The 25,141-nt window shown below is 49.7% G+C and overlaps 9 protein-coding genes across 9 annotated transcripts; 4 read left to right on the top strand and 5 right to left on the bottom strand.

Annotated features, from left to right (window-relative positions):
- Positions 1-1,504: 1,504 nt before the first annotated feature.
- Positions 1,505-1,809, bottom strand: M430DRAFT_35833 (hypothetical protein). The gene has a single exon (XM_024866822.1). The coding sequence runs from the start codon at positions 1,743-1,745 to the stop codon at positions 1,560-1,562; it is 186 nt and encodes a 61-aa protein (XP_024719639.1). The 5' UTR covers positions 1,746-1,809; the 3' UTR covers positions 1,505-1,559.
- Positions 1,810-3,721: 1,912 nt separating this feature from the next.
- Positions 3,722-5,527, bottom strand: M430DRAFT_142395 (glycoside hydrolase family 16 protein). The gene is made up of 2 exons (XM_024862764.1): positions 5,096-5,527; positions 3,722-5,030 (listed from the first exon to the last, which is right to left on the bottom strand). Exons 1-2 carry the CDS (start codon positions 5,187-5,189, stop codon positions 3,850-3,852), a joined length of 1,275 nt encoding a protein of 424 aa, XP_024719638.1. The 5' UTR covers positions 5,190-5,527; the 3' UTR covers positions 3,722-3,849.
- Positions 5,528-6,071: 544 nt separating this feature from the next.
- Positions 6,072-6,852, top strand: M430DRAFT_256066 (hypothetical protein; the record flags this gene model as incomplete). The annotated part of the gene is made up of 1 exon (XM_024865265.1): positions 6,072-6,852. A coding segment is annotated over one exon (444 nt), but the record flags the coding sequence as incomplete, so codon positions are not given.
- Positions 6,853-9,932: 3,080 nt separating this feature from the next.
- On the bottom strand, positions 9,933-11,667 carry M430DRAFT_104538 (hypothetical protein; the record flags this gene model as incomplete). The annotated part of the gene is made up of 5 exons (XM_024860933.1): positions 9,933-10,162; positions 10,220-10,515; positions 10,564-11,111; positions 11,169-11,232; positions 11,291-11,667. The coding sequence occupies 5 exons, from the start codon at positions 11,665-11,667 to the stop codon at positions 9,933-9,935; spliced, it is 1,515 nt and encodes a 504-aa protein (XP_024719636.1).
- A 2,000-nt stretch (positions 11,668-13,667) lies between these two features.
- Positions 13,668-15,738, top strand: M430DRAFT_29053 (hypothetical protein; the record flags this gene model as incomplete). Its single annotated transcript, XM_024865844.1, has 5 exons — positions 13,668-13,991; positions 14,118-14,427; positions 14,473-15,003; positions 15,053-15,150; positions 15,199-15,738. 5 exons carry the CDS (start codon positions 13,668-13,670, stop codon positions 15,736-15,738), a joined length of 1,803 nt encoding a protein of 600 aa, XP_024719635.1.
- A 1,204-nt stretch (positions 15,739-16,942) lies between these two features.
- M430DRAFT_142388 (hypothetical protein) lies at positions 16,943-18,244 on the bottom strand (the record flags this gene model as incomplete). Its single annotated transcript, XM_024862763.1, has 4 exons — positions 18,155-18,244; positions 17,916-18,031; positions 17,191-17,781; positions 16,943-17,099 (listed from the first exon to the last, which is right to left on the bottom strand). The coding sequence occupies exons 1-4, from the start codon at positions 18,194-18,196 to the stop codon at positions 16,943-16,945; spliced, it is 906 nt and encodes a 301-aa protein (XP_024719634.1). The 5' UTR covers positions 18,197-18,244.
- Positions 18,245-18,402: 158 nt separating this feature from the next.
- M430DRAFT_43305 (hypothetical protein) lies at positions 18,403-19,715 on the top strand. The gene is made up of 2 exons (XM_024867610.1): positions 18,403-18,742; positions 18,798-19,715. Exons 1-2 carry the CDS (start codon positions 18,629-18,631, stop codon positions 19,692-19,694), a joined length of 1,011 nt encoding a protein of 336 aa, XP_024719633.1. The 5' UTR covers positions 18,403-18,628; the 3' UTR covers positions 19,695-19,715.
- A 1,010-nt stretch (positions 19,716-20,725) lies between these two features.
- M430DRAFT_67653 (glycoside hydrolase family 125 protein) lies at positions 20,726-22,992 on the top strand. The gene is made up of 4 exons (XM_024869300.1): positions 20,726-22,032; positions 22,085-22,302; positions 22,355-22,505; positions 22,556-22,992. The coding sequence occupies exons 1-4, from the start codon at positions 21,134-21,136 to the stop codon at positions 22,830-22,832; spliced, it is 1,545 nt and encodes a 514-aa protein (XP_024719632.1). The 5' UTR covers positions 20,726-21,133; the 3' UTR covers positions 22,833-22,992.
- Positions 22,993-23,793: 801 nt separating this feature from the next.
- Positions 23,794-25,098, bottom strand: M430DRAFT_35829 (hypothetical protein). The gene has a single exon (XM_024866821.1). It carries the CDS (start codon positions 24,825-24,827, stop codon positions 23,943-23,945), a length of 885 nt encoding a protein of 294 aa, XP_024719631.1. The 5' UTR covers positions 24,828-25,098; the 3' UTR covers positions 23,794-23,942.
- Positions 25,099-25,141: the final 43 nt, after the last annotated feature.

Below are 25,141 nucleotides of genomic sequence, written 5' to 3'. Positions count from 1 at the left end.
ACCTAATTTCCACCCTCCCGAGATCTTCCTCTGACTCTATCCGTCTCTCTGTCCTACATACCAAGTTGCCAACAGCGCCCGATTTACTTTTCCTTTCTGATCCCGCCTTTTTAAATTCCTTTTTTCCTTCTTTCTTTCCTGTTTGCAGCTCCAGAAACTTCAGAATCAAAGACACGTCTCCCAACAATAGGATGCAAGGAGGCGACAGGCACGTGCAGGGACTCTGCTAGTAGGAGACCTGCCTACATTATCGCATATTGCCGTTCCACTGGCACGCCGACAACTTGGCTACCTTCCAAGGAGCCTCTGACCGGATCCAGGATTATCTGTTGGGGTTTAGAATCCGACGAGCTCGAGTGAACCGGACTGTTGCATGATTCCTGGCTACTTGGAAGATCCTCAACCTCCTTTTATATATTGAAGGATGAGTTGTTTGAGCCTGTTGCGCGCGGCGGATCCCCTGTTTATTTCTTGCTGCAATGGGCATTCTAGATCAAAATCCACAACTCTTGCAAAATGGAGGTTGAAGAGACAGTGGCTCGCAAGCGCTCGTTGCCCCCCTATGTTGAATTCCTTGTAAAAGAGCAGAACCCTAGTCAGATTCTCCGTATGATACGCATTAAGAATCTGCGAAGTCACTGGAATGCATACTGTTCCTTGCCTCAGCCTGCTGGTTGGAGTTCGTTCTTGAGATGTTCTGTCATGGGATAGATCTCCGATCAGACACTCTCACTAGAAACCATGTTGTGAAGCACCTCTGATCTATAACGCCATAAGTATAGAAAGACTTGCATCTACCTCAAGAGCCAAATTTGGAACCTCGGCTACTGTCATCCTATGTGGTAGGAAGTTCAGAAGGCAGCAAGTCAAGCCAAGAAGCTAGAAGCTCGACCATTTGCTGGTAAAAGTCATGAAGCTCTCTTGACGTCATAGTGCACAGTCACGTCATAACTCTGATCACACACTTCTCTTCCTGCTTGCTCGTCTTTTACCAGTTGAACAGTTGCGAGTTCGCAAGATGGAGGAGGGAGGAATGATCCCGAATCTGTAGCCTAGCGCGATGGAGCGGGCGTAGAGGACAAGCAAGCTACAAAGAAGCAAGATGAAGATGAGCTTCCTGAAAGCAAGCACCATGTCCATTCGAGTCCACCGAGGAAATACAGTTTTGAGGAATGGGCATGGTATCTAAAATTAGTGGGTGAGGATGAGAGTGATGCTGAGGGACATCGAAAACCTAGGAGGAAAGTGAAGAAAGCGGAAGTTGATCAGGCCATTCAGAATAAGGTGCCTTTTGGTATTGATAGTTCATCTCCCTTCAGCTTCCCAACTCCCAATCAGCCCCTCCTATGTCTCTCACCCAAGTCTCTTACCCAAACGTATTTCAGCACCTCGTCTGGACTCGCTCCATTTCAACAACAACTCTCTCAACTGGTGATCATATGATATCGCCTACTCAAAACCATCCTTTCAGGATAATAATCCTCAACCCCTCCATACCTACCTACACCAATGACCACAAAAAACACCTCCATCCTCTCTCCATCTATCCATCCATCTATCTATCCATCCATCCATCTATCCATCCATCTATCTATCCATCTATCCATCCATCCATCTATCCACAAACTCCCATTCCATTCCATTCCATTCATTCCCTCATCTCCCTCTTCCCCCTTCCACTTTTCTCTCTCTCTCAAAAGTCCAGGAGCTAGCTCCACTCCCCGGCTCGAAGGAGAGATCCACATCATCATCAGCTTGCTTCCAGATGATAGTCTAATAGATAGGTACAGCTTCTTTCTTCAGCCCGGCCCTTTGAGAAGCTCCCCAACCCTACCTACTTATCGATTCCAATCAAATAATAAAGGAAACATCACACATCCCGTATTTATATAATCCGAACGCCAAGTTTTCAATCCTGTGCAGTAGCTCAAAGTCTTTTCAAGAAGCTTGTTTTCCATACGGAAAAAAGAAATAAAGCCATGACTCTCCCGCGCCCCGCACGGCCAACGGTGTCGCTCTCGAAGATTGAAAAAAGAGATTCGGCGCTATCTTGGCTTCATTACTCTTAATCACCGTTGCGTATAGGTACTCTATGCTGAACTCGTACTTGCGTATTCCTCGTAGTATAAAAAGCGAGCGAGCGTCTACTGTAGGTACGTCAAGCTGTTGTTGAATTGTATATATATATCCGAACCCCCCCCCAACACTCCCTCCACCGCTACCTACCCCGCGTCCCTAGCTTATACAGAGTTGCGCACGGTCTCGTTGCTAGTATCCCCTGGGTTCTATAATTAATCAATCAATCAGATGAGTAAGTACCTAGTGGGAATTAAAGTCTCTAAGCCATTATCCTAATAGGTGACACTTATGGCTTAATCTTGAAGGGCCCAAGGGAAGGCTGATGCTAGGTAAGGCTGTATTACGAGCGGGCCGCTCTAAGCGATTACGCGAACAAGCCAGGTACCGTACCTGAGTTGAGAGTAGAGATTTGATTTGATTTCTTCTTGAATAACATTTCCTTTCCCCTACACCCCCTTTAACCTCCCTCTCCCCTAATCTGTTCACCTTCAACATCAACATTCAACTTCAACATCACACTAATCTAATCCACCCACCCCGCCCATACCGTCACCTCTCGAGACTTCTGCGCATTCAAGATGGATGGCTATTTCTATTCTTAGAGGCTAGCAGTCTTTTTAGGACCCGCCTCTGCTAGTTCCTAATCACCCTACCATACCTTACCATATCTACCAAATCTTACAATAAACATGTTACAGGAAGGCGGCAAGCACAGGCACAATTATTCGCCCATCCTACCCACCTATCTATCTAAATAGAAACGAACAGAAACAAACAAGCAAGCTTACACGAGATCGGATCTCTCTCCTATTCAAGAGCGCCGCTCTACTTCTTATCGTCCTAGTTACTCTACCCGGGCAATAAGGTAAGGTAGGTAAGGTAAGTAGCTAGAAATTCCTCTTCTAAGGTACCTATGTAGTTTCTCAAAGACAAATCTGCGAAGAACTCCCGGTATCCCCCCTACCATTCCTGCGAGCGCTCACTCGTTCTTACAGTACTCTCTCATCTATCTATCGTGGGTGAGTTAACAATCAAAAATACGCATTCCAGCAGATTCTTGATGATCGAGGGGGGAAACAGTGTGTGACCACTGGCCATCCAGTGAGTGGAAAGATGGTCGTGTGGCACTGCTAAGAGAAAGGGACGACATCCTGCCAAAGCAGCTATTGAGATATTCTCGCGCCCCGTCTTGGTGATTTGATTTGATTGGCATTATTTGTGGGAAGTTAACCAGCTAACACATCTCATTACAAGGCTTAACGAAAGCAATAAGGAGGTCACACATGCAATGGTTCTTAGGAGGCGATGTAGTAGAATACGCTTTCATTAGGGAATAAGGGATGGATTTCTTGATGGGACAAGACGACTTTCTTACTTGTTAACTCCTTTGGGGTGTATTGTCCTGGAGAGGGGTTGAGGGAATATTTCTGCGGTTTATGGGTTTGTAAATGTGGGATTAGAAGAGAAAGGGAAGACAGCATATCGAGTTAGACTTGTCAACCAAGACATCACATCCCAAAAGCAGTTCATTCTCTCGATTCAATTATTAGTGTAGGGTATGTAGGTAAGTAATCATCGACAAACTCCGCCGTTCATGCAAAGCGTCCTTGCCATGCTTCAAGCTTTGGCACGAGTGCAGGGTATTCTCCACGGCAAGCGTTCGACCTCGCCGTCATCCAATCAAGGTCCAGTCCAATGCAGTTGTGAAGCTATATCCACGTCAGAAAACAACAAACAATAAAATTTCAAAGCCTCTTATGATACACTCCATCACATAACGAGGTAGCCGAGTCCGAGACCCAAGGCCATGACGGCGAAATCCAAGACGCCAAATTTGTGCTGGGGCTTCATGCCGTTTGCGGCACTGGCAGCTAAAGGAGTGGCGCTAGACGAAGGGCTGCTGGTTCCGGACGCCGTGGCTACTGCGCCAGCGCCAGCGCCGGACGCCGTGGTAGCCAACGTGGTCGCAGCAGATCCAGTCGTCGAGGCGGCGCTCGAACCTGAGCTCGACTGGGCGGCTGTCGATGAAGCGCTGGAAGCGGCCGAGCTGGAGCTGCTGGCGCTGCTGCTAGCACTGCTGCTGGAACTACTACTGGCACTGCTGCTGGCGCTGCTGCTGACACTGCTACTGGCACTGCTGCTGCTGCTGCTAGCGATGCTACTGCTAGTGCTGCTGCTCACAGCGCTACTGCTGCTCGAGGCTGAAGGTCCGCAACCTCCGCTTGACTTGATGCTCTCAAAGCTGCCGGACTGGTCGCCATACGTGTATGTCTGGGCGCAGCCGTAATCCTGGATAGTCACCGACTTGACGAACATGGTGAACGGGGCCTGGTCAAAGTTGGCCGCTCCGCCAGCCCACTCGCAGGTTCCTTGTGTGCTGGGGTCAGTCATGGCAGCTTGGTCGGCGCAGCCAACCCAGTTGCCCATCTTGACTCGCATCGGGGTCTGGGGGAAGTTCTTGCCCTCGAGCGCAAGAGCGTCGCCGTAGTTCAGGGTGCGCACAAGGTTGCTGTCGATGTACCACTTGATGTAGGAAGAAGTCCAGTCGACGGTGTAGGTGTGCCAGGTCCCGATGGGATCGGCGACGTTGTGGTAGACGGCACGGTTGTAGCTGGTGGTGTTGCCCTTGCCGAAGAAGTTGCTCTCGACAGAGGAGTCGGTGCTTCCCAGCCACTCCCAGTCAATCTCATCGAGGTCGTCGGACTCGAGGATGAAGCTGCTGATGATGCCGGTCCCGGGGGCGGCCTTGGTGGTGACGGAGACCTTGCCGAAGAAGATATACTTGGAGGAGCTGATGGTGGGCGCGTCGGTGGCGGTGTTGATGACGAAGTTGGCGCCGTCGCCAGTGTAGGACATCTTGGTTGCGTCGGCGAGGGTCCAGAACTTGTCCGCGCCCTTTGTGAAGTCGGTGGTGAGGGTGGTTCCCAGGGCGGGGTCGGTAGGGCAGTCGGCTGTAGCAAATTGTTAGGAGGGACTCGACGGGAAGAAAGTGTTCTAGCGGAGGGACGGGACTCACTCTTGTCCAAGGGGTTGCAGGAGGTGTAGGTCTGGCCATGGGCGTAAGGGATGGCTGCGAGCAGCACAGCGGCCGCTGTAAGGGCTGAGCGCATCTTGACGACTGTGGGGAGAAGCAAGAAAAGGAAGATGGAGGAGAAGAGGAGAAGAAGAAGAAGCAATAGAGGAGAGAGCGAGAGACAAGAAGGCCGCGGTGTCTCGGTGTAAACGAGAGTGGTGCCGGAGGAGGCAAAGAAAGAAGAAAGTTGAAGGCTCGAGGGTGAATGACGCGGCGGCGGAGGAGGAGAGGAGCAGAGGTGGAGATGCGATGTGAAGGAGCGACACAAGGGATGGACGAGGTAATAAAGGAACAAAGGAGAGAGCAGAGCACAGCCTTACCGTTGCTGTCAGGAATGTGGGTTGAGGGGGAGGGGGGCAGCACTACTGGATCAAACCCGCGCGGTATCAGAGAACCAGGCCTTTGGTGGTGAATGCTGACGGGCGGGCCTCATTGGGCAGGGCGCAGTTGGTCAGGAGTAAACACCAAGAAATCCCAAGAGAGACCAAGACTTGAGCACAGCACGAGAGAGTACGACGCAGCGCACTCTGCAGTACGAGTGGAGAGTGGAGCGACGGGGCGTCGTAATGATGCGTCTCTGTCGTCGGGGCCATGGCTGATCAGTAGTGATCGTGGACCGTGACGGTGGAGACAATGAAGAGAGAGAGAAGATGGGTCCGGATCCACGATAAACAACGGGGACCGGACCCTGAGGCTCCTGTGCTAGGCTGTTCTGGGACTAGTGACCACCGGCCAATGCGTGTCGTTGGATGGTTACACTCGCGTCGCCCGCCGCTATGCCTCTCTGGGCCCCATCCGGATCTCAGGCTTCAGCCTCTGCCGTGTTAAGGTGTGCGAGAGATACGTGTGGTGTCGCCAGATACGAGAGTATAAAAAGACCTCTCTCTTCTCTCGCCTCTCTTTCGAATCTTGACATGAAGACGATACGATATCACATTCTTTTCTCGTGTCAATTTGCTTCTCGTGTCCCAGACAAGAGCTTTCCCTTCCCACGTCATTCCCCTATCCCGCCCCCCTCCCTCCCGAGTCCCAGTCCCGTCCGTCGGTGCAAAGCAGGCCCGTCTCACTCATCCAAGTCAACGCCTGTAGGAAGGGAGTGAAGTCCTTCCTTCTCCAGCCTCCTCCAGCCCCCTCGGTCCTGCTCCTTCCTCCTTGGGCTTTTGTCAAACGAAACGTTCCATGCGCCGTCTCTGTCTCGTCTGTCATGTCTCATGTTTCATGTCTCATCCCTCACGTGTCCTGTCATCCTACCCAGCCCTCAGGTCAACCTCAGATCTCAGGCTTACAGAATCCATCCCCCCTCCCCACAGACAAACAAGGGGCCCGTCCGTACCTGACCTTACGCCCTCCTCCCGTCACATAGATCTCCCGACCTGCAGTTAATCCTCATTTCCTCGCCCGTAGATCCCAGTCGCATCCCTTTTCTCAACCGAGAGGAAGATAAGAAGTATTTGATTTCATTGCCTTTGTGCCGAATGCTACTGTACCTACGTACTGCCTTCGTATAGGACGCGCGCAATAAGATTACCTTACCTCGCAGACGCTACTCCGTCCACCGTATCCCGTATACATTCCCAGCCTCGTATCTGAGATGCCGTGCCGCGAGGCTCACTAGCCGCTTCGGGCGCTTGCCGACCGTCTCTGCACTCGCATTTATATCTTGTCGACTCTTGGATTCCCGCCTTTCTCTCTTGGCCGCTTGCTTCATTTCCTTGCCTTTGTCTGAATGGTTTATTCTCGGCATTTCCGCCCATGGTCGCGAGGTCTTGGTGCGGATATATGCAGGAGATACGGGACGGTAGGTAGGCGCCTTACATGTAGGTAGGTTGGCTAAGGTAGGTAGGTAAGGTAAGGTATGTACATACCTTGGCAAATCCTTCCCATTTCCAAATTTCATGAGAGAGTTCCCATCTGCTCCCGTATTTCTTCTCCCTCTCTGAACCTGCGACTAATACCCATCAGGTCGAAGAATTCATCTTCGAACACCGTGTCCCCCTTCAGGACCCGGCGCCAACACCCCTCTTCATTCCCCTCTCCCACTTCGATTTCGCAATTATGGCAACGAGCTCTCCAGAATCTCCCCATAAGGACTGCTCTTATATGGCACATCACCTGCCAGCCCCCGCACATCTCGCGGACCCGGGATTACCTCTCCAGTGGTCTTATCTGGTTAACGATGTTGTATTCCTAGCTCCACTGCTGGGCGAGCATGGAATCTTCCTTGTTGCCTGCCCTGATCTGGAGATTGGGGTTGTACATGTTACCAGAGTCTTTCAAGCAGGTGCTTCACAGAATTTGGGTCTGGACCGATATTCTATTCCTTAGAAGAAAGTCAAGGGCGAGCGGTGTGTTGAAAGACGTACTGGCATGATGCCCAACCATCTTGACTGCCGCTCAGCCTGCGCCTTCACCTCTGTAACCAAATCAGGACAATCACCGCAAGCAAAGAGGAAATCCTACCACGCCAGAGTCTCCCACTGCAGATCTCATAAAGGACATCAGATTCCACGGTACTGTTGTCCGAGATGTCTCTATCATCTTAGAAAATACCATCCAAGAGATGAAGACACCATGAAAGAGAGGGTGCGAGAGGAGAGTACTATACATGATTCCCATTCATTCCGCTCCATGCTCATTCTTGATATCGAAGAGATCCCCAATGATCCAGCAAGCGGCACCCCCCGCACGTTCTAATCTCAAAACATAGAGCACATGCCCGGCGCGTCCTTCAGCTGCAGCAACCTCAACCCCATCCCAATTTCCTAGAATAGGAATCGGGGTAGTTCTTCTCCTTTACTATTCCTATCGAGAGCCCTAGTATCCGAGTTAGCCCTGAACATCGGATAATTCCTATTATCATACGCCTTCTTTTCTTCTTTCCCGGTCTCCTATCTATCTTCTCACTCTCACAACCCGTTCATATCTATACAAATAACAAAATTCCTATCACATACGACCATAGACTAAGGACTACTGGGCATCCCGTCCGCTCTGCCATACATAAGCCTTAGATCGGCGGATTAGTAGTTGGGTGGGTGACCACCAGCGAATCCCCGCTGTTGTATGTTTTTTAGTTTCTAATGTTTATTTTCCCTCTTCCTTTCCGGTGCTTTCATTTAATTCCTTCCTTCCATTCCGCTCTTGCTTGCTAGCTACGATCTTCTTCTGATACCTAACCTACCTACGCAGTAATAGTCAACGAATCCATGCTAACTATATACTTCTTTCTTTCTTTCTTTCTTGCAAAAATCATGTACATAGGTAGACATCCCTCAAGATCCATCCATATAGTAATAAAGAAGTACAAGATATACGGATAGATAGATAGATCCATCAACAGTGATAAAATCCCCCCCTCGCAAGGCAAGCTCCTTTTTCCCAGATGCTACTCGCTCAACTGCGCGTCGATCTATATATATATATAAATCGACCCCTCTTAACAGCACCTGTAATTTCCATTTCCATTCCCGCAAAACCTCTTTGATTTGATTGCGTCCTATATTAGGTGTGAGTTTATTATATATGAAAATAATGTTATGTATGTATATTTCGGGTCTTATAACCCTACCTACCTGGGATATTTCGAGATACAGTAGACAAGCTCCGAAAATACAACTCTACGAAAAGACCCCGGATCTCGCGTTTCTATGATTAGTACCGAAATTTGGGCTTTCTTTTAAATCATTTTTCTACAAATTCCTGAGTATTCGTGAGTATTTCATATTCATTCATTCATTCATCATATACCCTTTTCTTTTCTTTCTCTCCATTCCCTCTATTCCTCTCCTATTCCCATTCCTCTCCCACAATTTTCCACCTAGCGCGCAAGTTAATACACAGAGATGGTTTTCCTTAAAAATTAAAAGAGATAGATGTATGTATAGGTTTACAGTAGCCGTAGCCGCTGTCAAGCTGTCAAGCTGGCTCATCTTGTATATAGTAGAGGTTCTGTATAGGTAGCTACTGGTTGGGTCGGTGGAAGAGTAAGGAATAATGATGATGGGATTGATGGGATTGATGATGATTGATGTCCTTCTCCCCCCCCGCGGCTGCCTAAAAGGAAAAAGGGGGGACTATCAACCAAACACACCAAGCCCTCAGACCAGAACCTCCTCCTCATCTAGCCCACGCTTAGAAACTCAGGCAAGACCAGCCTATTCTTGGTAGGTTAGTAGCTTTAAAAGGGCTTGGTAGATTGATTGATGCGGGGAAATGGGGAGGCGGGGCGACGAGGCGCTGTGTCGCTTGGTAGGGGATGGGATGGGAGGGGGAGTGGTGATGAGGGGTAAGTAAGGGGTGGCTGGCTGCCGTTCTGATGGATGGATGGTTAGTTGGCTGGTTTGGCTGGCTGAAGGAGGAATTTGTTCGTTTTATTTTTTAAGTTTAACTTTCTTTTTTTGATACACACTGATATCGTCCAAGGGTATCGAGCAAGCAGATTCCATGTCTGAGCCTTGCATAAAAGCACTGCATGATTCGCATCGCATCGCATTGATCCGATAACCTTTTCTGATCCCGAAAACTATAAAGTACATCCCTGCTTACCAGCTCGGTCTATGCATGCCTCCCTCCCTCCCTCCCGTCCCATGCCAGTCCCATTGCATTCCATTCCATATCAACCGCCTCGGGGTATTTAATTCTAAAGTACAGCAGTAGTACGTATAGTACACATTTCAAATCAGATCTCGTCCGTGCGTCCCCTATCCCTGAATACATATCCGAGGAAGAGGAGTTACTTGCAGGAAATCGATGTTGAGAAAAAAAAGAGAAAAAAACGAGTTTAGAAAGTACGAGCGAGGGAGCTACGCGCGCGGATCTTGGCTCCGAAGAAATAGATGAAGTAGATCAGGGCGCAGATGCCGAAGGAGATGAAGCCGATGGTGGCCATGGCCCAGGTCGTGGACATGTTCTCGAACATCAGGATCCCGAGGTGGGCGAGTGCGGCGGCGATGATGAAGGAGGGGATGAGGAAGGCGGCGATGGCCGAGGCGGCGACGTTGGGGTAGGAATCTGGAGCATGATGGTTAGTAGGGTTCGGTGGGAGGATGGCAAGCGGGGAGGACGTACCAGTGATGTAGTTCAACATGCTAAGCCAGAGCAACGGGTCCGCGAAACCGAGGACCGCACCAGCAACGACAGGAGACCAGTAAGAAGTCTTACCATTGCTAGTAAACCCGAACCAGAGGAGAGAGGCAGGGAAGAGCCAGACGGTGACCAGAGATACGATGAACCGAGCCTCAGGACGGTTGTGGCCATGCTTCTTGTGGTCACGGGTGTAGAACCAGGTTTGTACCGGGACAAATGCGAACATGACCACGACACCAACAGCGAAATTGAGGTAGGTAAGATCGGCTGAGATAGTCCTGATGTACGTTAGTATCAAGGGCCTAGATGGAGGTTTCAATACATACGTGAGGCCGTTGTTGAGAACGAAGACGTCGTAGACGCCGTCGAGGTAAAGGAAAATCAAGCCGTAGGCCAGGCCATTGAAAAGTCCCAAGAACAGAACGACTGGCTCAGTTAACATGATTCGGAAGGTCATTGTAGAGACGAATCTCAACTCCTTCCACACATTGACCTTGCTCTTCAAGATCACAGCCTCTTCGGCAGCGACGCTCTCTTGCTTAGAAACTGCCTTGGCAATGACCAATCGTGGCAAGGTCTCAGGGATGAAGCACATGATAACTGCAAAACCAAACCCGATGATCACGTTGATGAGGAAGATCCATTTCAGGCCCAAGTGGGGATTGTCAGCGATCCATCCTCCGACAGGAGAGCCAAGACTCGGGCCAACGTTGGCACTGACGACGAAGAGTGCCATTGCTTGTCCCGCGCCATCAACATCACCAAAGAGATCAGCGATTGTTCCAGCGACATTGGAAAGACCCGTTGATCCAGCCGTGCCGGCCAGGAACATGAAGATAATGAGCATGGGGAGGTTCCGTGCATAGGCCGTGCCCTATTGCAGATCAGCACCACCCCACCACGCGCTTCTGAGCCTCTGAGGAGCACATACGAAGTTCAGGATTGCGTAACAGGTTATACTAGCCACATAAACCCATTTGCGCCCACCAATGTCCCTATTGTCGTCAGCCTGCCAGCCGTGGCCTGGGCACGCGAGCGCGTCGCGCGACTTACGAAAGAGGGCCCATAAAGGCTGGTCCAACCGCAGTTCCCACGATGAACAAACTCTGCCCGAGCGTTACGACTTGTGTGCTCCCTCCCCATTTCTCCTGGATCAGGTACTCGACCCCAATGTACGACGTGCTGGTTATAGTGATGAACACCTGCAAGAGGCAGTAGACGCTGATGATTGCCCAGCGCTGCCAGGTCGGCCAGTGCATCGGATGGTGCGCATCATTTGCCTTGACCAGCTCGAGGATCGCGAGAGTATTGTCGTCGGCGCCGCCAGCAGAGAGGGGAGCCGCAGGGTCAATTGCGGCGCCCTTCTCATAGTCGGCGGTCGCGTCGCTCGGGGAGCTGTTTTTTTCTTGATCGTCTTTTTCAAAAGCCATGGCCGCGGATCTCGACTCTGGACCTTGTGCTAGCGTTCCCGGTTTTTTTTTGGAGGGGGCGATTGGGACTTGGAAGGGACGCGCCTCGACGGGACGAAGCAGTGCGAGGTAAAGAGAGGTGAGAAGGTCGAACAGGCACGATTCACAGCTCCACGAGGCTCGGGCTCGCACATAAAAAGAAGTTCTGGGTCGCGGACATCGGAGGCTTCCATAGATCTTCTAGATGCTGTGTGCGCAGGGCCAGCCGTTCGTCAAGCGGGCCCTGGCCATTTTGGCTTTTCTTAGTGGCCGCACCGCTGCCCATATCTCCATATCTCCCTATCTCAAGCATCTTGATTGCTTGCCGACGCCTCCCCCCCGTGGGCGGGCTGAACGATAGCTGTGCCGGACGGCTCCTACCTACAGACATACTCGACGATGCCCTGCCCGGTCTGCCCGGAAGCGTGCTTGATTGGTGGCAGAGGAGGCGAATGACCGAGAAAAGCAAGTGGTGTACACCGTCAATGTACCGTCGCACGGCTCCTGGCGGGATTCGAGAGATAAGAGCTGGTGGTGGTGGTAATTCTGATTACCTCAAAGTCCAGATTATCACCGCTCCTCTTATTTGCCCGCATAACGTAAGAGCCCAGGGCCAGAGTCACGTGTGCACACCGGCATCCTGGTCTTTTCCTTACCTGAGGTAAGTAAGGTAAAGTAAAGTTTATCCTATGATATGGAATGGAGAGATACAGTCGTTCAAATAGGCTTATGCGCTCGATCATGACGTTGAGCAAGCCGCTTTGACTTACAAGTTAGCAGAGAAGAGAAGAACTGGAGGGGCGGATTATACGTAGACCCAGCTAATAATTCGGCACACCCCGTACATTAAACTAAGCCTGTTGCGGTTCCTGCCACCCGCCTTATGGATATCAAGGGTCCTGCTAAATCTACCTTAGTCGTCACTTTCTGAACCTCGGTTACCTAGCCTGATCTGGAAGGCCGGCACTTCGCTGCTCGGCCCTACCTTAACCCGTTTGAGAGCTAAGGTATCCTCAACCTCGTCGTCGCTACCTTGTCGTCGCTACCCTACTCCCTTCTATTACTCCTGCTACGCAGTCACCACCATCTCCATTACCGACCTTCGCCACCAAGCCAGCTCTTGAGAATAGCTTCACAAATTACTACTGGCAAGGACTGATTGCTTTGATTACTTCATTTGGAATTCATGACTGTAGGCGTAGTTGGTTGTCAAGTGCCTTACTCTGGCAGCTAAGCGAGCTCTTTACAGTGAAGCCTACCTACACTACTTCTTCCTCCTCAAGATTCAGTATCATCTTTTCATCTGTTTTCACTCGGCTATCCAATGCATCACCGTGGCATTTACTTGGTCTCAGAGCCCCTACTCCATGTACTTACGATCAATTCCCTCCTACTGCTATCGAGATGCAGTATTTGGGAGGCCTGTCTAGTTCTTCCAAAGTGAAATAGATTATTCTTATCTGACCATGATGTAGGAGATCAAATTGATGTGTTCTGGCAGCTCTTGGCTTAGGAAAGAAAGGTGTTATAGAGGAGAAGAGGGCTGCGTCTTCTCTTGGCAATGGGACTTCGATTGATCTCGTGTAAAACGACGTTGACCATGCTACATACAAGGCTAGAGTCGGACATGTTGATACAAGGCGAGATCTATTTGACTTATCTGAAGTCTCTGCTGCCTATATTCTCTTTAGCTAGATGTTCGATTGCTTGGGAGAAGTTGAGAACATTGTGGGATTCACCCTCGATCTGTTTCACCTCAGTTTGTGCCAGCAGCCCAGTCTACTCCAGTACCAAGGCGCACCGTGAAATACCCGGCCGGCAACAGAACAACAGAGAAGTGAGTTATTCTTTGCCTTCTTTTTCATACGTACCTTTGGTGGTCTGATGTTGTAATGACCACATCTTAGCGCCAGATCTTTACCTGCCTTCCGTCACGACTCACCACTTTACCTCCACATTGCTTGGGGCGAACGCTGGCAATAATGTCAACCAAACCCCGCGGCAGCAGGAGAGAATTGAATTATGATCCGGATGCAGCATATATGTTGTCCTGGGCATCAACTTCGCCTCGTCCTACCAGGAAGTGCGCTGCTCGTCGGAAATACTATATTGATTCCGACTCGGACCCTGACAATGATGATGATGATATGGTTGCCGTCAATAAGAGAGCTACTACTTTGCACAATGCAATCCAGGGAATTACTCTAGGGGCAGGCATCCATTCAAATCAACGAACAGTCCCGCCTGTTCAAATCGCCACGCAAGAGCACAGCAACAGCAGACTGTTCAAGTCGCTCCCAGTAGAGGTATGCTCAATTTCCATCCATATTCAGCCACTGCCACAATCCTTCATAGTTTTTTAGTGCTCTGCTACCATAACTAGACTTTGGCATTTTCCAAAAAATGATCTTTGTTAACTCTCCATCCTGTAGATCCACCAGAAGATTGTTGACTACCTTCCCAAGGATCGAGACGTCACAAGATACGCACAGATATGCAGAAGCACTTCTGTGTCAATCACAAGCAGCGTCTGGCGCAAGCGCTTTGCCCGAACCTTTGACACATCGGAGGATATGAGCTCACAACAGTTGGCGAGAGAGTATATGACCATACGGGGTATCTCGAGAAAGTGGTGTTGCTTCGACGAGGTCAAATTAAGAGGGTCTGTCACATGGCAACTCATGGAGGAGCAAAAGAATAATAAACCATTGTGCTTGCAGATGCTGAAAGGCCTGATCATAAGTGTGTTTAATGGCTCGTTGAGGGAATAATGCTAATAGATCGCAGATTCGAATGCTCGCAAAGAACTTGACAAGGACGGCAACGAGTGCGTTATCGGTTTGAACCACGACTATATCCGCAAGCTGGTAACCCAAGATGCCGAGCAGAATTCTAAGAACGAAGTCCAGTTCATAGATATCATTGACGCCATTCTAAAAACTGATGTGAATGCATTCTCAGAGAAAATCCTATCCGCCGAGGACGAATACTTGGTCCAGGTTATCCAACTGTGCCTAACCCCGTTGAACCTTCATCAAAAATACGGAACCAGATTTCACCACTTTGACTTATCCCAGGAGATGGCATACGCAAATCCTTTAAAACAGCCAGTATTCTTGGGAGAGTGGAAGCAGAGACTCAATATTTATTGGCTATTAGCCACAATCAACTTCTTCAAATTACACCTCCAGCATAACGGAGAGGGACTTCTTGCTGGTGAATACTTAGACCTTGAGCCGGGTCAATCGCCGCAGACTTGGCTCGGTAAACTGAAGGATGAAACGCAAGAGCTCGGAACTTATTGGAAGGGGGCGTATAGTAAGTAGACTGCTTGGTCTCGATATGAACGATGCTGATACAAATGCAGCATTCATGGAGCAACGCGACCTCGTAAGCTTTCGAAGAGCATGTTCTGGACGCAATGGCAACCCCACCGTATTTGTCGATGACTTTGAGCCTCTGCAGGTAGGTCGATAGCTTCTAGTGCAAATGAGGCAACTAACTCTGGCCTAGGATATCTCGATTTTCTTCAACGAGTCCAAGTTTCCCTCCAAAAAGTGGCCAAGGTCCTTTGAAAAGCTGAACCAAACCGATCCTTATGTAGAAATACCTTACAGCTCCTTGCAACCACGGAACTTGCGATCCAGAAAATCCCCAATTACTGAAGCCGAAAATCGCAGATATCCCTTTAAATCCTTCTATGGAACCGCCCGAGGTGAGAAACTAGCCCACTTCTATGGCCGTATTCACGCTTTGCCCCCACAGGGCGGCATACCGGGCTTCCAGCGTGTTTCTTTGATCAAGTTCTGGGAACATGATGGAGAGTTCGATCCCAATATGATGTGGGCATACGAAGGCTGCGTTTTGCCCGGTAATCGCATCATCGTGGGAAGATGGTCCTGGATCACGGATACCCAAATTCAGGACGACGATATTTTCTCTGGTCCATTCATCTTCTGGAACGTGGATGATAGTAGAGCAGATCCACCGATCGAAGAGACAGAGTCGTTGGACTTCTTGGAATCCCTCAAGGATCTTAAAATCGGGATCTGAAGTCACGCAGTACAACCCATCAACATCAGCTGCGAAAGCTAAAGCAATTGATGCTGGCAAGTATCTCGATCAGAGCACTTCCACCTGAATTGCCTTCCTCATTTTCGGATAAAGAACTCATAAGGTGGCAACTAAAAACCAAGGGACATTTACCTTTGATTCTCGATCCAAACAGTATCTCTTCGTCGTCAGCACTCGATCTGACTCGATACCTCGAACAGTGCTTGGAGGATACGTCCCGTCTTCCAAAAATGTTCCATTCTCAATTTTTTCCCTTGAAATCACCACCTACGAACCCAGCACAATACAACAGCACACACAGCATTTCCATTTCTCAAGCCCCTTTTCATTCCCCACTTTTTAGTTTCCCCTTTTCTTCCCCTTGCATTTGACCTTTTCATTTAAAAATGGGCGCCATATGGAGAAGTTCTCATAACCAGGCGTTTAGAGAGTGGATCATCTTCGATGCATGTACTGGCGTTTCCTTGAAGACTGATCTCTGGATTTGAAGCTGGCAATGGGAAACATGGAGAGGTGATGAATGAATAAACAAACATAAGCGATGATTTGTCTATAGGCTTTGGGACTCTGGGTCTCGGATGGATGCGAGTTATTGAGCAAATAAAACGGATTGCCCTTTCATCTTCACTGCTTGATCGTATTACACCAGTATGAAATAGGAGTTGTGAGCAGAACGGGCTTGCTATTGGCTGTGGAAAATCAGACCCCCCCCCCCCCCCTCCTCCCCCCTTTTTCCTATGGAGGATGGTCGATAAAAACAAGACCCCTTTAAACCCCCTGATCTGAGTGCACCTTAAGCGAGATGGCAGGACATAAAACAAATGCCTACTTACTTGACTTTTGTTGACAGAGACAGCCAGCCTGATCTGGAGCGATAAGGCAGCTTGTTGGTAAGCTGTAATGAAAGACAGTGTATCCAGACGCACAAACACTTGCAATTGATCAGGGAGGCGTAGAAGGATTTGCATTGATTGAGCGCCTGATGCTAAACAAGGTGTTGTGCACGCCTTTTGTTTTTCCATTTCTTGCTACCTTTCCTTCCCCCTTTCTCGATTGCCCCAAACGCCACGCCACGCGTAGATAACAACCTCGGAACTTCCGCCGCTCTATCTCTTCATACATTATCTGATCAGAGAGACACGGAGTGGCCTTTGTTCCTACAAAGAAATAGTAAAGTAGGCATTTACTCCTCGATACTCTTCACGCATTCCCACTCGCCCCGTAGATTCTCCTTCCAGAGAGAGACTTTGTTGTCGCCTGCTGAGACGGCCAGGACGTTGCCGCTTAATGACCAGCTTACGCGCCAGACGACTGTCTCGAATTGAAGAACTTTGCTGCTCCTGTATCATACCATCTCATCGTCAGCACTGTTTCATCAAATCAAGCAGGGGCCTGAGGGGCATTCGTAGGTGAACAGCAAAATGCACATACCAGACATTCGGATTGCTAGGATCGCTTGTCCAAATCCTGACCGTCTTATCCTGACTCGCACTCGCAACGTAACTCCTCTGCAAGACGCTCGGGCTCCAGGCCACATCTCGAACCCAGTCGCTGTGTCCCGTCAGCGGCTCCCCTTCCTGCTTGTAACTCTGGCTCGCAGCATCCCACGCCCAAATCTTCAACACATTATCTGAACCACCTGTCACGAATCTTCTTTGGCCCCCTCCGGTTTGGCCCCCGGCAGCGGAGACCAGTGACCCGGCGCTCGTTGATGGCGCCCAGCTTACACCATTGACTCCTATTCCGTGTGCATGGAAGATCTTGTGGTCCATGCTGTTATCCTTAAATTCCAACACTGATACATTGCCGTCCGAGGAAGCGCAGGCAAGTAAGCAACCAGATTCATGCGGGGCCCATGAAAGTGTGTTGACGGAGGCGGTGTGCAGCGCGAAATCGTAGATGCGCGTCCACTGGGAGTTCGTCTCACGCCAGATAAAGACCTTCCCATCATAGGAGGCGCTGGCGAGGATGTTTCCGTATTTAGGGTGCGCCCAGGAGACGGACCAGACTGCGCCTTCGTGTCTATTGGATTTGGTGGTTAGCTGGATGTTGAGAACTGGGAATGTAGAATATAGGCTGCATAGTTCGAAAAGGAAATACGAAAGCGCGAATTTGGGGAAGCAATGGGTAATGAGGCAGAGGGAAGAGAGACGTACCCCCTGAGAGTCTCGGTCAGACGGTGTGTCTCTCCTTCTACTTCGAAGATCTTGACGGTTCGGTCGGAGGAGCAGGTTGCCAGGCGGCGACCATAATAGTCGAGGACCGCATCGTGCTGAAGAAAGCATGTCAGCTAATGCTTTGAATGCGCGTGAGTTTGAACGAAGGGGCACGAATGTTCGTTGTGCGAAGCTGTACCGCAAGGAGGAAGCCCAATTCTAGTAAAAGGGGAACTCACGATCATGTCATCATGACCCGAATTTGAAATAACTTGTGCCATGTTGACACAAATTTGTGGTGTTCTGATCAGACGTCTCTCGAGGACGATTGGACCTCAACTTCACTGTTGCTGCCAGGCTGTTGTCTACTCCGGAGGTTGGGCGGAGCGGAATTTCTATACGCCGAAGTTGAGTGAGCGGCTGAATGGTGAAAGGCTGAGGGGCGGCTCGTGACAGTTCCTCTTTCCCCTCGGCTTTCCAGTGACCATGACTCTCATTCACCAACTTCAAACCAACCATCTCCTATTGTTCTTTGTCTCGGTAGCTACGTAGGGGCATTCTCATTCCTTACTTCTTTCTCAAACCTGCCTTTTGGATACTGAATTCCTTCACCCGGAGGATCGATGGACTACCTCGGTTCAGCTACGAGGTAATATTCGCCATCAACTCGACACCCAAGCCTCGAATTAAAGACACCCCACCAGCATCACATCATGGCGGACGGCTTGTGCGGGCCTTCAAACGCTCTGCAGAACTTCCAAAAACATAGTACCGTTGATCGGACATTACAACAAGACCGTTTAATCTCTAGACAATCACCCTCCCAAGTATGCCTCCCAACCAGAATCCTCTCATTTTTGCCGGATTTAACAATATACGCAGGGCTTCCGATCCTCGCCCGGTCCGAATGCTGGGCTATTAGATCCCGAATTCGAAGCCTTCCAAGCAGGCCACCTGCCTCTCGAATCTCATCAACCTCCGTTCCAACAATTCTCTCACAGCCCAGCTCCAAGCCTTCAACATCCTGGCGCGGATCCGTCTGCAGCATGGGCTAGTGACTTCCAGCGCCTGCATGTCTCGAGCCCACTCCCTCAAGCTCAGCAAGCACAGTTCAACCCGGCGCAATTGAAGCAGAATACGGGGGGATGGCACCAGGATTTTGTACAACAGTTTCAGGGGGAGCAGCGGGGCATGGCGCAACCGCAGATGAATGGCGGTTTTGGTGGTCAATTTTCACCCATGTCTAGAGGAATGGCAATGGGTGTTAGCTTGCAGCCGCAATTTACAGGAGGTATGGTTGGTCTTCAAAGCCAACAAGTGCAACAACAACCGGTAGAAGCATTCGATGATGAGGCATTTGCACGAGCATTTGAGGATGCTGCTCAAGCCGAAATGGCCAAAGAGGAGTTGTCTCAACCACAAGAACAGAACGGAGTCGAGATAGAAGAAAGCACCCAACTCGCTGAGTCCGCCGAAGACTTCACGTCATCAGCCACTCTCCCAGAGAATCCCTCTCCTTCAGAGCAAATACGCATCGGCGCAGACCTAATTCACGATCCGTCTGATCCCTCTCACCCACAGACCGAAGACCCGGACGCGTTAGCACGGACAGCGGGGCGGTTGTTGGAAAGTGTGAGGAGCAATACGAGTGAGAAGTTTCAAAAAAGCCAGTTTCTACAACTGATGAGGCAATTTCGTGACCGGGAAATGGTCGTTGAAGGGGACAAGATCGTGGGAAGAAATACAGATGCAGATGGCATGGCCAGGGTCGGAGAGTGAAGTCCCTAAGTGGTGGAGGGGAAAGGGGCGTTAATGTGGCGCCTTGGTATATGTAGACAGGCAAGGATACCGGTTCTGACTGAAATACAGAATATTGCAAGCCTTTAATGAGTTGTCTTCCCTTGCTCCCGTATTCAAAAATCATCCATCGACTGTGACCCTACAATGGGTTCTAAAATCACTTGAAGCAGTAAGCAAAACACCATCAACATGTCCCCAGCATGACCGCTGATGCGATGTGCAACAAAATGGAAGACAAGCACACTCGAGTGAGGTCCCACGTGATGCTAATCGCATCGTTATCAAAACCAACGTTCGACGTTGCCAAGATAAGCACCACTGCGATGTGCAACAGAATTTCCATTCTCTCCCCTTCTACTTATCACGTGATGCTAATCTCACAACCATCCAGATCCCCTGTCAACAATCCGGGAATCATCTCAGATCGCGATGTGCAACAAAACCTTCTCTCGCACAGCGCATATCACGGGCCCGGTATCACATGATGCTAATCCCGCAGCCGTCGAAAGCAACGTTCAACGCTCCTCGCATCAGCGCTAATACGATGTGCAACAAAAGACCAAGCACACTCGATACGTGAGATATCACGTGATGTTAATCTCTCCGCCATCAAACCGACATTCAACACTCTCATGATTGTCGTCGGTGCGATGTGCAACAAAACTTCCGTATCACGATCCATACATCACATGATGCTAATCTCGCCAACGTCGAAACTGCCCTCGACATCAGCGCTGATGCGATGTGCAACAAAATGGAAGACACTCGAGGAGGGTATCACGTGATGCTATACCGCCGCCATCCACCAAACGTTTCTTTGCGAAGCAACTACCCACCTTAGAAGTTATAAGATCTCAGCGCAGCAGGGAACAATATAAGGTACGGGTCTGCGCTCATATTCTATGCACATGTCTATCAAGGTGCCTCCTGACCTCATCGGCTCGGGGTAGTTTCCGGCGAACTGCAGAATCATTGGCGAGTCAAACCTCATGCCTGGTTGACTAGTTGACCGTTGAGGCCACAAAACGGCAAAATATCTGACTCGTGACTCTCGAGTGCAGCATCGTGAGTAGCATCGTGCATTACTAACAATATAAAAACCATTCCACGATTTGTTCGAAAGGGCCGATTCTCTCCTCCGCATCAGTGGCCGTTCAGAGATCATCACCCGTCGAGCTTCTTATCCCAGCTTCTTCCGTCCCCGCCGCTCACAACCCTGATCTCGCGATGCCATGTCAAAAGAGCGGGGTACGGGCCTTGGGTAGAACGCGGGGTCCTGGTACCTGCGGCGAAGTGAGACTTTCCCGGAGAATATAAACATATAGAACGCGATTCCCCGAGTGTCAAGCCGTGGTTCAGTACTCATAGTATTGTTTAGTTGGCAACTCCTTGTTCAAGCAACAAGGTTGAATTCCAGTATGGGATATCTCTTCCTTACTGTCGCAGCAGTAGCTGCCTCTCTCTTCACGTCTGCCCAGGCGCAATGCCCCGACTATTCAGAATATTCCCAGCAGATCCACCAGCCGGTGAGCTCAGGGAAATACCGGCTCTCGTACATGCGACCAGCCCCTGCGTGTCGAACGTTCAACTCAACGGCCGTGGAAGACACGATCACGAGCATGCAGAATGTAATCAAGGATCCTGATCTCTACCAACTGTTCCAGAACTCATTCCCCAACTCTCTCGATACGGCAGTCAAATGGAAGGGCTTCTCTGCGAATAACCCTGAGGAGGAATTGACCTTCCTGATCACGGGAGATATCAATGCGATGTGGTTACGAGACTCGGCGAACCAGATGCAAAGTTACCTCAGTCTCCTGACCGCAGACAACAGTACCGACTCCCTTGCCAGTTTATATCGCGGTGTCATAAACCTTCAGGCGCGCTATGTGCTTGAAGCTCCTCACTGCAATTCTTTCCAGCCACCTGTTGAGTCTGGTCTGAAAGCAACCCAGAACCAGGCTTTACCTGATGAGTTTTACCCTCCGGTGTCAAACCTAACGGTTTTCGAATGCAAGTTTGAGTTGGATTCTCTAGCTGCGTTTCTCGAAATATCAACAGACTACTATGAGCAGACTGGAGACATCGATTTCTTTCGGAAATTCCGATGGGTAGACGCGGTGGAGACCATACTCAATACGACGCAGGCATTGCTCATCGGAACATACGCATCGAATGGCTCCGTCAACGCGAGTCCGTATACTTGGGAACGGACAACTACGAGTGGAACGGAAACTCTGGATAACCTAGGAAGAGGCAATCCCGTACAGGATGGAACTGGATTGGTGCGGTCTGCTTTCAGACCAAGCGATGATGCGTAAGTGATATACACAGATACGGACATATCGCGAGCTTACAAACTTCCTCAGAACAATCTACCAGCTATTTATTCCCGCCAATATGATGTTTTCACGGTATCTGGACTCAGCCTCTAGGATTATGGCTGCTATTGGTGGGCAGAGAAATCTTGCAAACCACATGCATAACTTCGCACAAAGTATCCGGGCAGCAATTACCACCCATGGAATTGTGAATGATCCCACCTACGGGCAAATATATGCGTTTGAAGTTGATGGCTTTGGCTCGCGTATGTCCCAATATTAGAGTACCAATATTACGTATTGACTGACAATGAACAGGGAATCTCATGGACGACTCCAATGTCCCCAGTCTCCTCAGCGCCCCTTTCCTGGGCTACTTGAATGTCACTGATCCCATCTACCAAAACACCCGGAAGTTCATACTCAGCAAAGATAACCCCTATTTCATGCGCGGGCCGGTTATAAATGCGTGCGTATCCATTTGTGCTCTCTGTTCTTAAACTAATGATCTCCTTTCAGCGTTGGCGGCCCACACGCCGGTTTTGGTCAAGCTTGGCCCATGGCAAGCATAATCCGGATTTTTACCTCCTCCGATGACAACGAGATCAAAACTGCCCTCCAGGAGATTGTCAGCAGTACGGATGGACTAGGACTGATCCATGAGAGTGTCAATTCGTTTAATCAATCGATATGGACGAGACAGTGGTTTAGTTGGGCGAACGGGCTCTTTGGACAATGTTTGCTGGATCTGAAGACCAGGAAGCCAGAAATCTTGGGGGCGAGCTTCCAAGGCTAATTAGGAATGAGGCTTGATTATAATGAAAGCTCAAAGGATAAGCAACCAAGCATCTTTTATGAGGCATTGGGAAGCTGTGCTAAACTAATAAATAGCCTTAAGTTACCTCTTATCAGAATATTAACTATAATCCTACACCTCATACCGTCATCGAGAGAAGGAACTGTTTTACATTCACTCTCATCCCCTACATCAACCACGCGTCTCAGAACCTGACACCTCTCCTTAGCTTCTAGGGGTGCTATATAATTTCCTTATCTCCCTACAATTATCCATTCGCCGCCAGAGCGCACTCGATCCCTCTTCTACCTGGCTTGTATTTCTTCGTTGTGCAAAAACACATGCCGCTGTGCTGGGACTCACCTGTGTGACCCAGGAGGGGGCGTAGCGTACGAATTGTGATCGCTGCAAGGGAAATGACAGCGACAACAGAATTGACAACGACAATAACATAGCATAATCTCAACAGAAGTCCGATCCCCGAGAGAGAGAGAGAGAGAGAGAGAGTAGCTTGTTCAGTTTCGGCACACGAACGAGGAAGGAATGGCCAAATGAGCCTTGCGCTTCGAGGTGTCGCTGTCATTTTCCTTGTCGCCGTTATTTTCCTTGTCGCTGTCAATTCTCTTGTAGCTATATTCATTCTTCTTCGGCTGTTAGTACGCTATTATCCTGGATCTTTTCATATACTTTCAGTTTCTTCTCTTTGGCCTAATTGTTTCCTAGGGTTTTAAGGTCCAATTCTAGTCTTACTAGCCACCTACCTTAGTAGTCTAACCTATAGTCTAGGTCAATTATCCGCTACTAGTTGTCACTTTTGCGTCTTTGTAAAATGTACCGGGAGTTCTACGAAGTTCTTGTCTGAGAACTAGAAGAGGAATATTGCTCTGGTAGATCAAGACGAGAGGTAGCACGGCGAGCGTAGCGAGTAGCAAGAGCCCGCTCTTGAGGTGGCCCTGATATCCTGGAGACCCTAGTGACGTAGGAAGGGAGCATGTGCCGCGTACCCTTCTTTAGGATTACCTTATCTAGGTCCTTGTGGTATCCTATTGCGATCAATATTGGTATAGAAGACATTGTTACGAAGTATCAACAAAGTCCCATCTCAGAAGCTCAACCCTCCAACGAATACCCCACATCCCCACTATCTGCCCCCAATTTCACCAGACGCCGTCTCATACCTTCTGCCCTCTTCCTCTCCTCCTCCCCCAACCCACTTAGATCAATATCCTGAACCCACTCTCCAATCCCATGCTGTAGTACGTTCCTGGCTCTAAGTCTACTGCCCTCAGCATGTCCCATACTCCCGTGCAAAGTCATTCTCTCGACCGTGCTCTTGTACGCGCCGCGATGAAGGATGTTGTTGTTATAAAACACCACATCACCTGCCTTCATCTTAACTCTAATCTCACCTGGTAACCCCTTTTCAAACGGGTCCGCGCTCCTCTCAACTGCCGTTCTCGCCCGTATATGCGAACCAGGGACAACGATGAGACTCTCATCGTCATACAAAGCCAAGTTCCACTGCGCGCTCCAAGCCGGCTGGCTCAACCTCTCCAGCTCCTCGTCCACTGTAGCGGTAGCTGGGATATCATCTCTATGCCACCTGAGCTCGAAATCCCTATCAGGCCGACACAGCAAATTAAAAAGCTCAAGCACCAAATCCTCATCGTCACATTGCAGGAGTTCCTTGACGATGTTCACAATTGGAGTGGAGAAGTAATTCGAGATGAAGGTCGGGGATGAGGGTAATGACGGGTGCATCAGGAATTGAACTCCCCAGATTCCGCCGGCTGCGGGGTTGGTGCCGGGCGCAACGGTCCAGGGTGGGAACTGCTTGGGGAGGGTGCGCACAGAGGGCCATTTCCCAGCGCGGGCGAGGGCGATGGTCTCTGCGGAGGCGGCCCGGAGGGTATTGAGTTGGGAAGAGGTTAGGAGAGAGGGGATGTGGACGAAGCCGTCGCGGTTAAGGGCGTCGAGATAGGGGGTTTTTGCCATCTTTGATTTTCTTGATGGTCTTGTGATTGAGGAAGTTTTCAAAAGATCGATACAGATAAGAAGACCACCTTCACCAGTTGCTCCTCTTGTGTTTACCTAGTTCTGCTATCGAACGTCGTCATGACATGTCAGGTGACGAGTTGGATTGATTGATTTTGAACTCGTGAACTTGCTCCCTCGTATTGAAGCTGAAGCCGCAGTCCGCAAGTAATGATTGCCAACGAAGTTATGATACTAACACCCATGCTACTCGTAGGGATGTAACGTAGCCAAACCAACGCAGTACTTGCGCATAATTGTGTACTGTACACGAA

This window comes from Amorphotheca resinae, assembly GCF_003019875.1.
Source record: "Amorphotheca resinae ATCC 22711 unplaced genomic scaffold M430scaffold_8, whole genome shotgun sequence".
NCBI classification, from domain to species: domain Eukaryota; kingdom Fungi; phylum Ascomycota; class Leotiomycetes; order Helotiales; family Amorphothecaceae; genus Amorphotheca; species Amorphotheca resinae.
Note: the sequence above shows the minus strand (reverse complement) of the source record. Positions and strands in the feature narration are given on the sequence as shown.

Coding starts and splice junctions, on each gene's coding strand:
- M430DRAFT_35833 (XM_024866822.1), bottom strand. CDS start 1,745: ATGTGGATCTCTCCTTCGAGCCGGGGAGTGGAGCTAGCTCCTGGACTT.
- M430DRAFT_142395 (XM_024862764.1), bottom strand. CDS start 5,189: ATGCGCTCAGCCCTTACAGCGGCCGCTGTGCTGCTCGCAGCCATCCCT. Junction 5,031..5,095: donor CTGCAACCCCTTGGACAAGA/GTGAGTCCCGTC, acceptor AATTTGCTACAG/CCGACTGCCCTACCGACCCC.
- M430DRAFT_43305 (XM_024867610.1), top strand. CDS start 18,629: ATGGCGGACGGCTTGTGCGGGCCTTCAAACGCTCTGCAGAACTTCCAA. Junction 18,743..18,797: donor CTAGACAATCACCCTCCCAA/GTATGCCTCCCA, acceptor CAATATACGCAG/GGCTTCCGATCCTCGCCCGG.
- M430DRAFT_67653 (XM_024869300.1), top strand. CDS start 21,134: ATGGGATATCTCTTCCTTACTGTCGCAGCAGTAGCTGCCTCTCTCTTC. Junction 22,033..22,084: donor TTCAGACCAAGCGATGATGC/GTAAGTGATATA, acceptor AAACTTCCTCAG/AACAATCTACCAGCTATTTA. Junction 22,303..22,354: donor AGTTGATGGCTTTGGCTCGC/GTATGTCCCAAT, acceptor GACAATGAACAG/GGAATCTCATGGACGACTCC.
- M430DRAFT_35829 (XM_024866821.1), bottom strand. CDS start 24,827: ATGGCAAAAACCCCCTATCTCGACGCCCTTAACCGCGACGGCTTCGTC.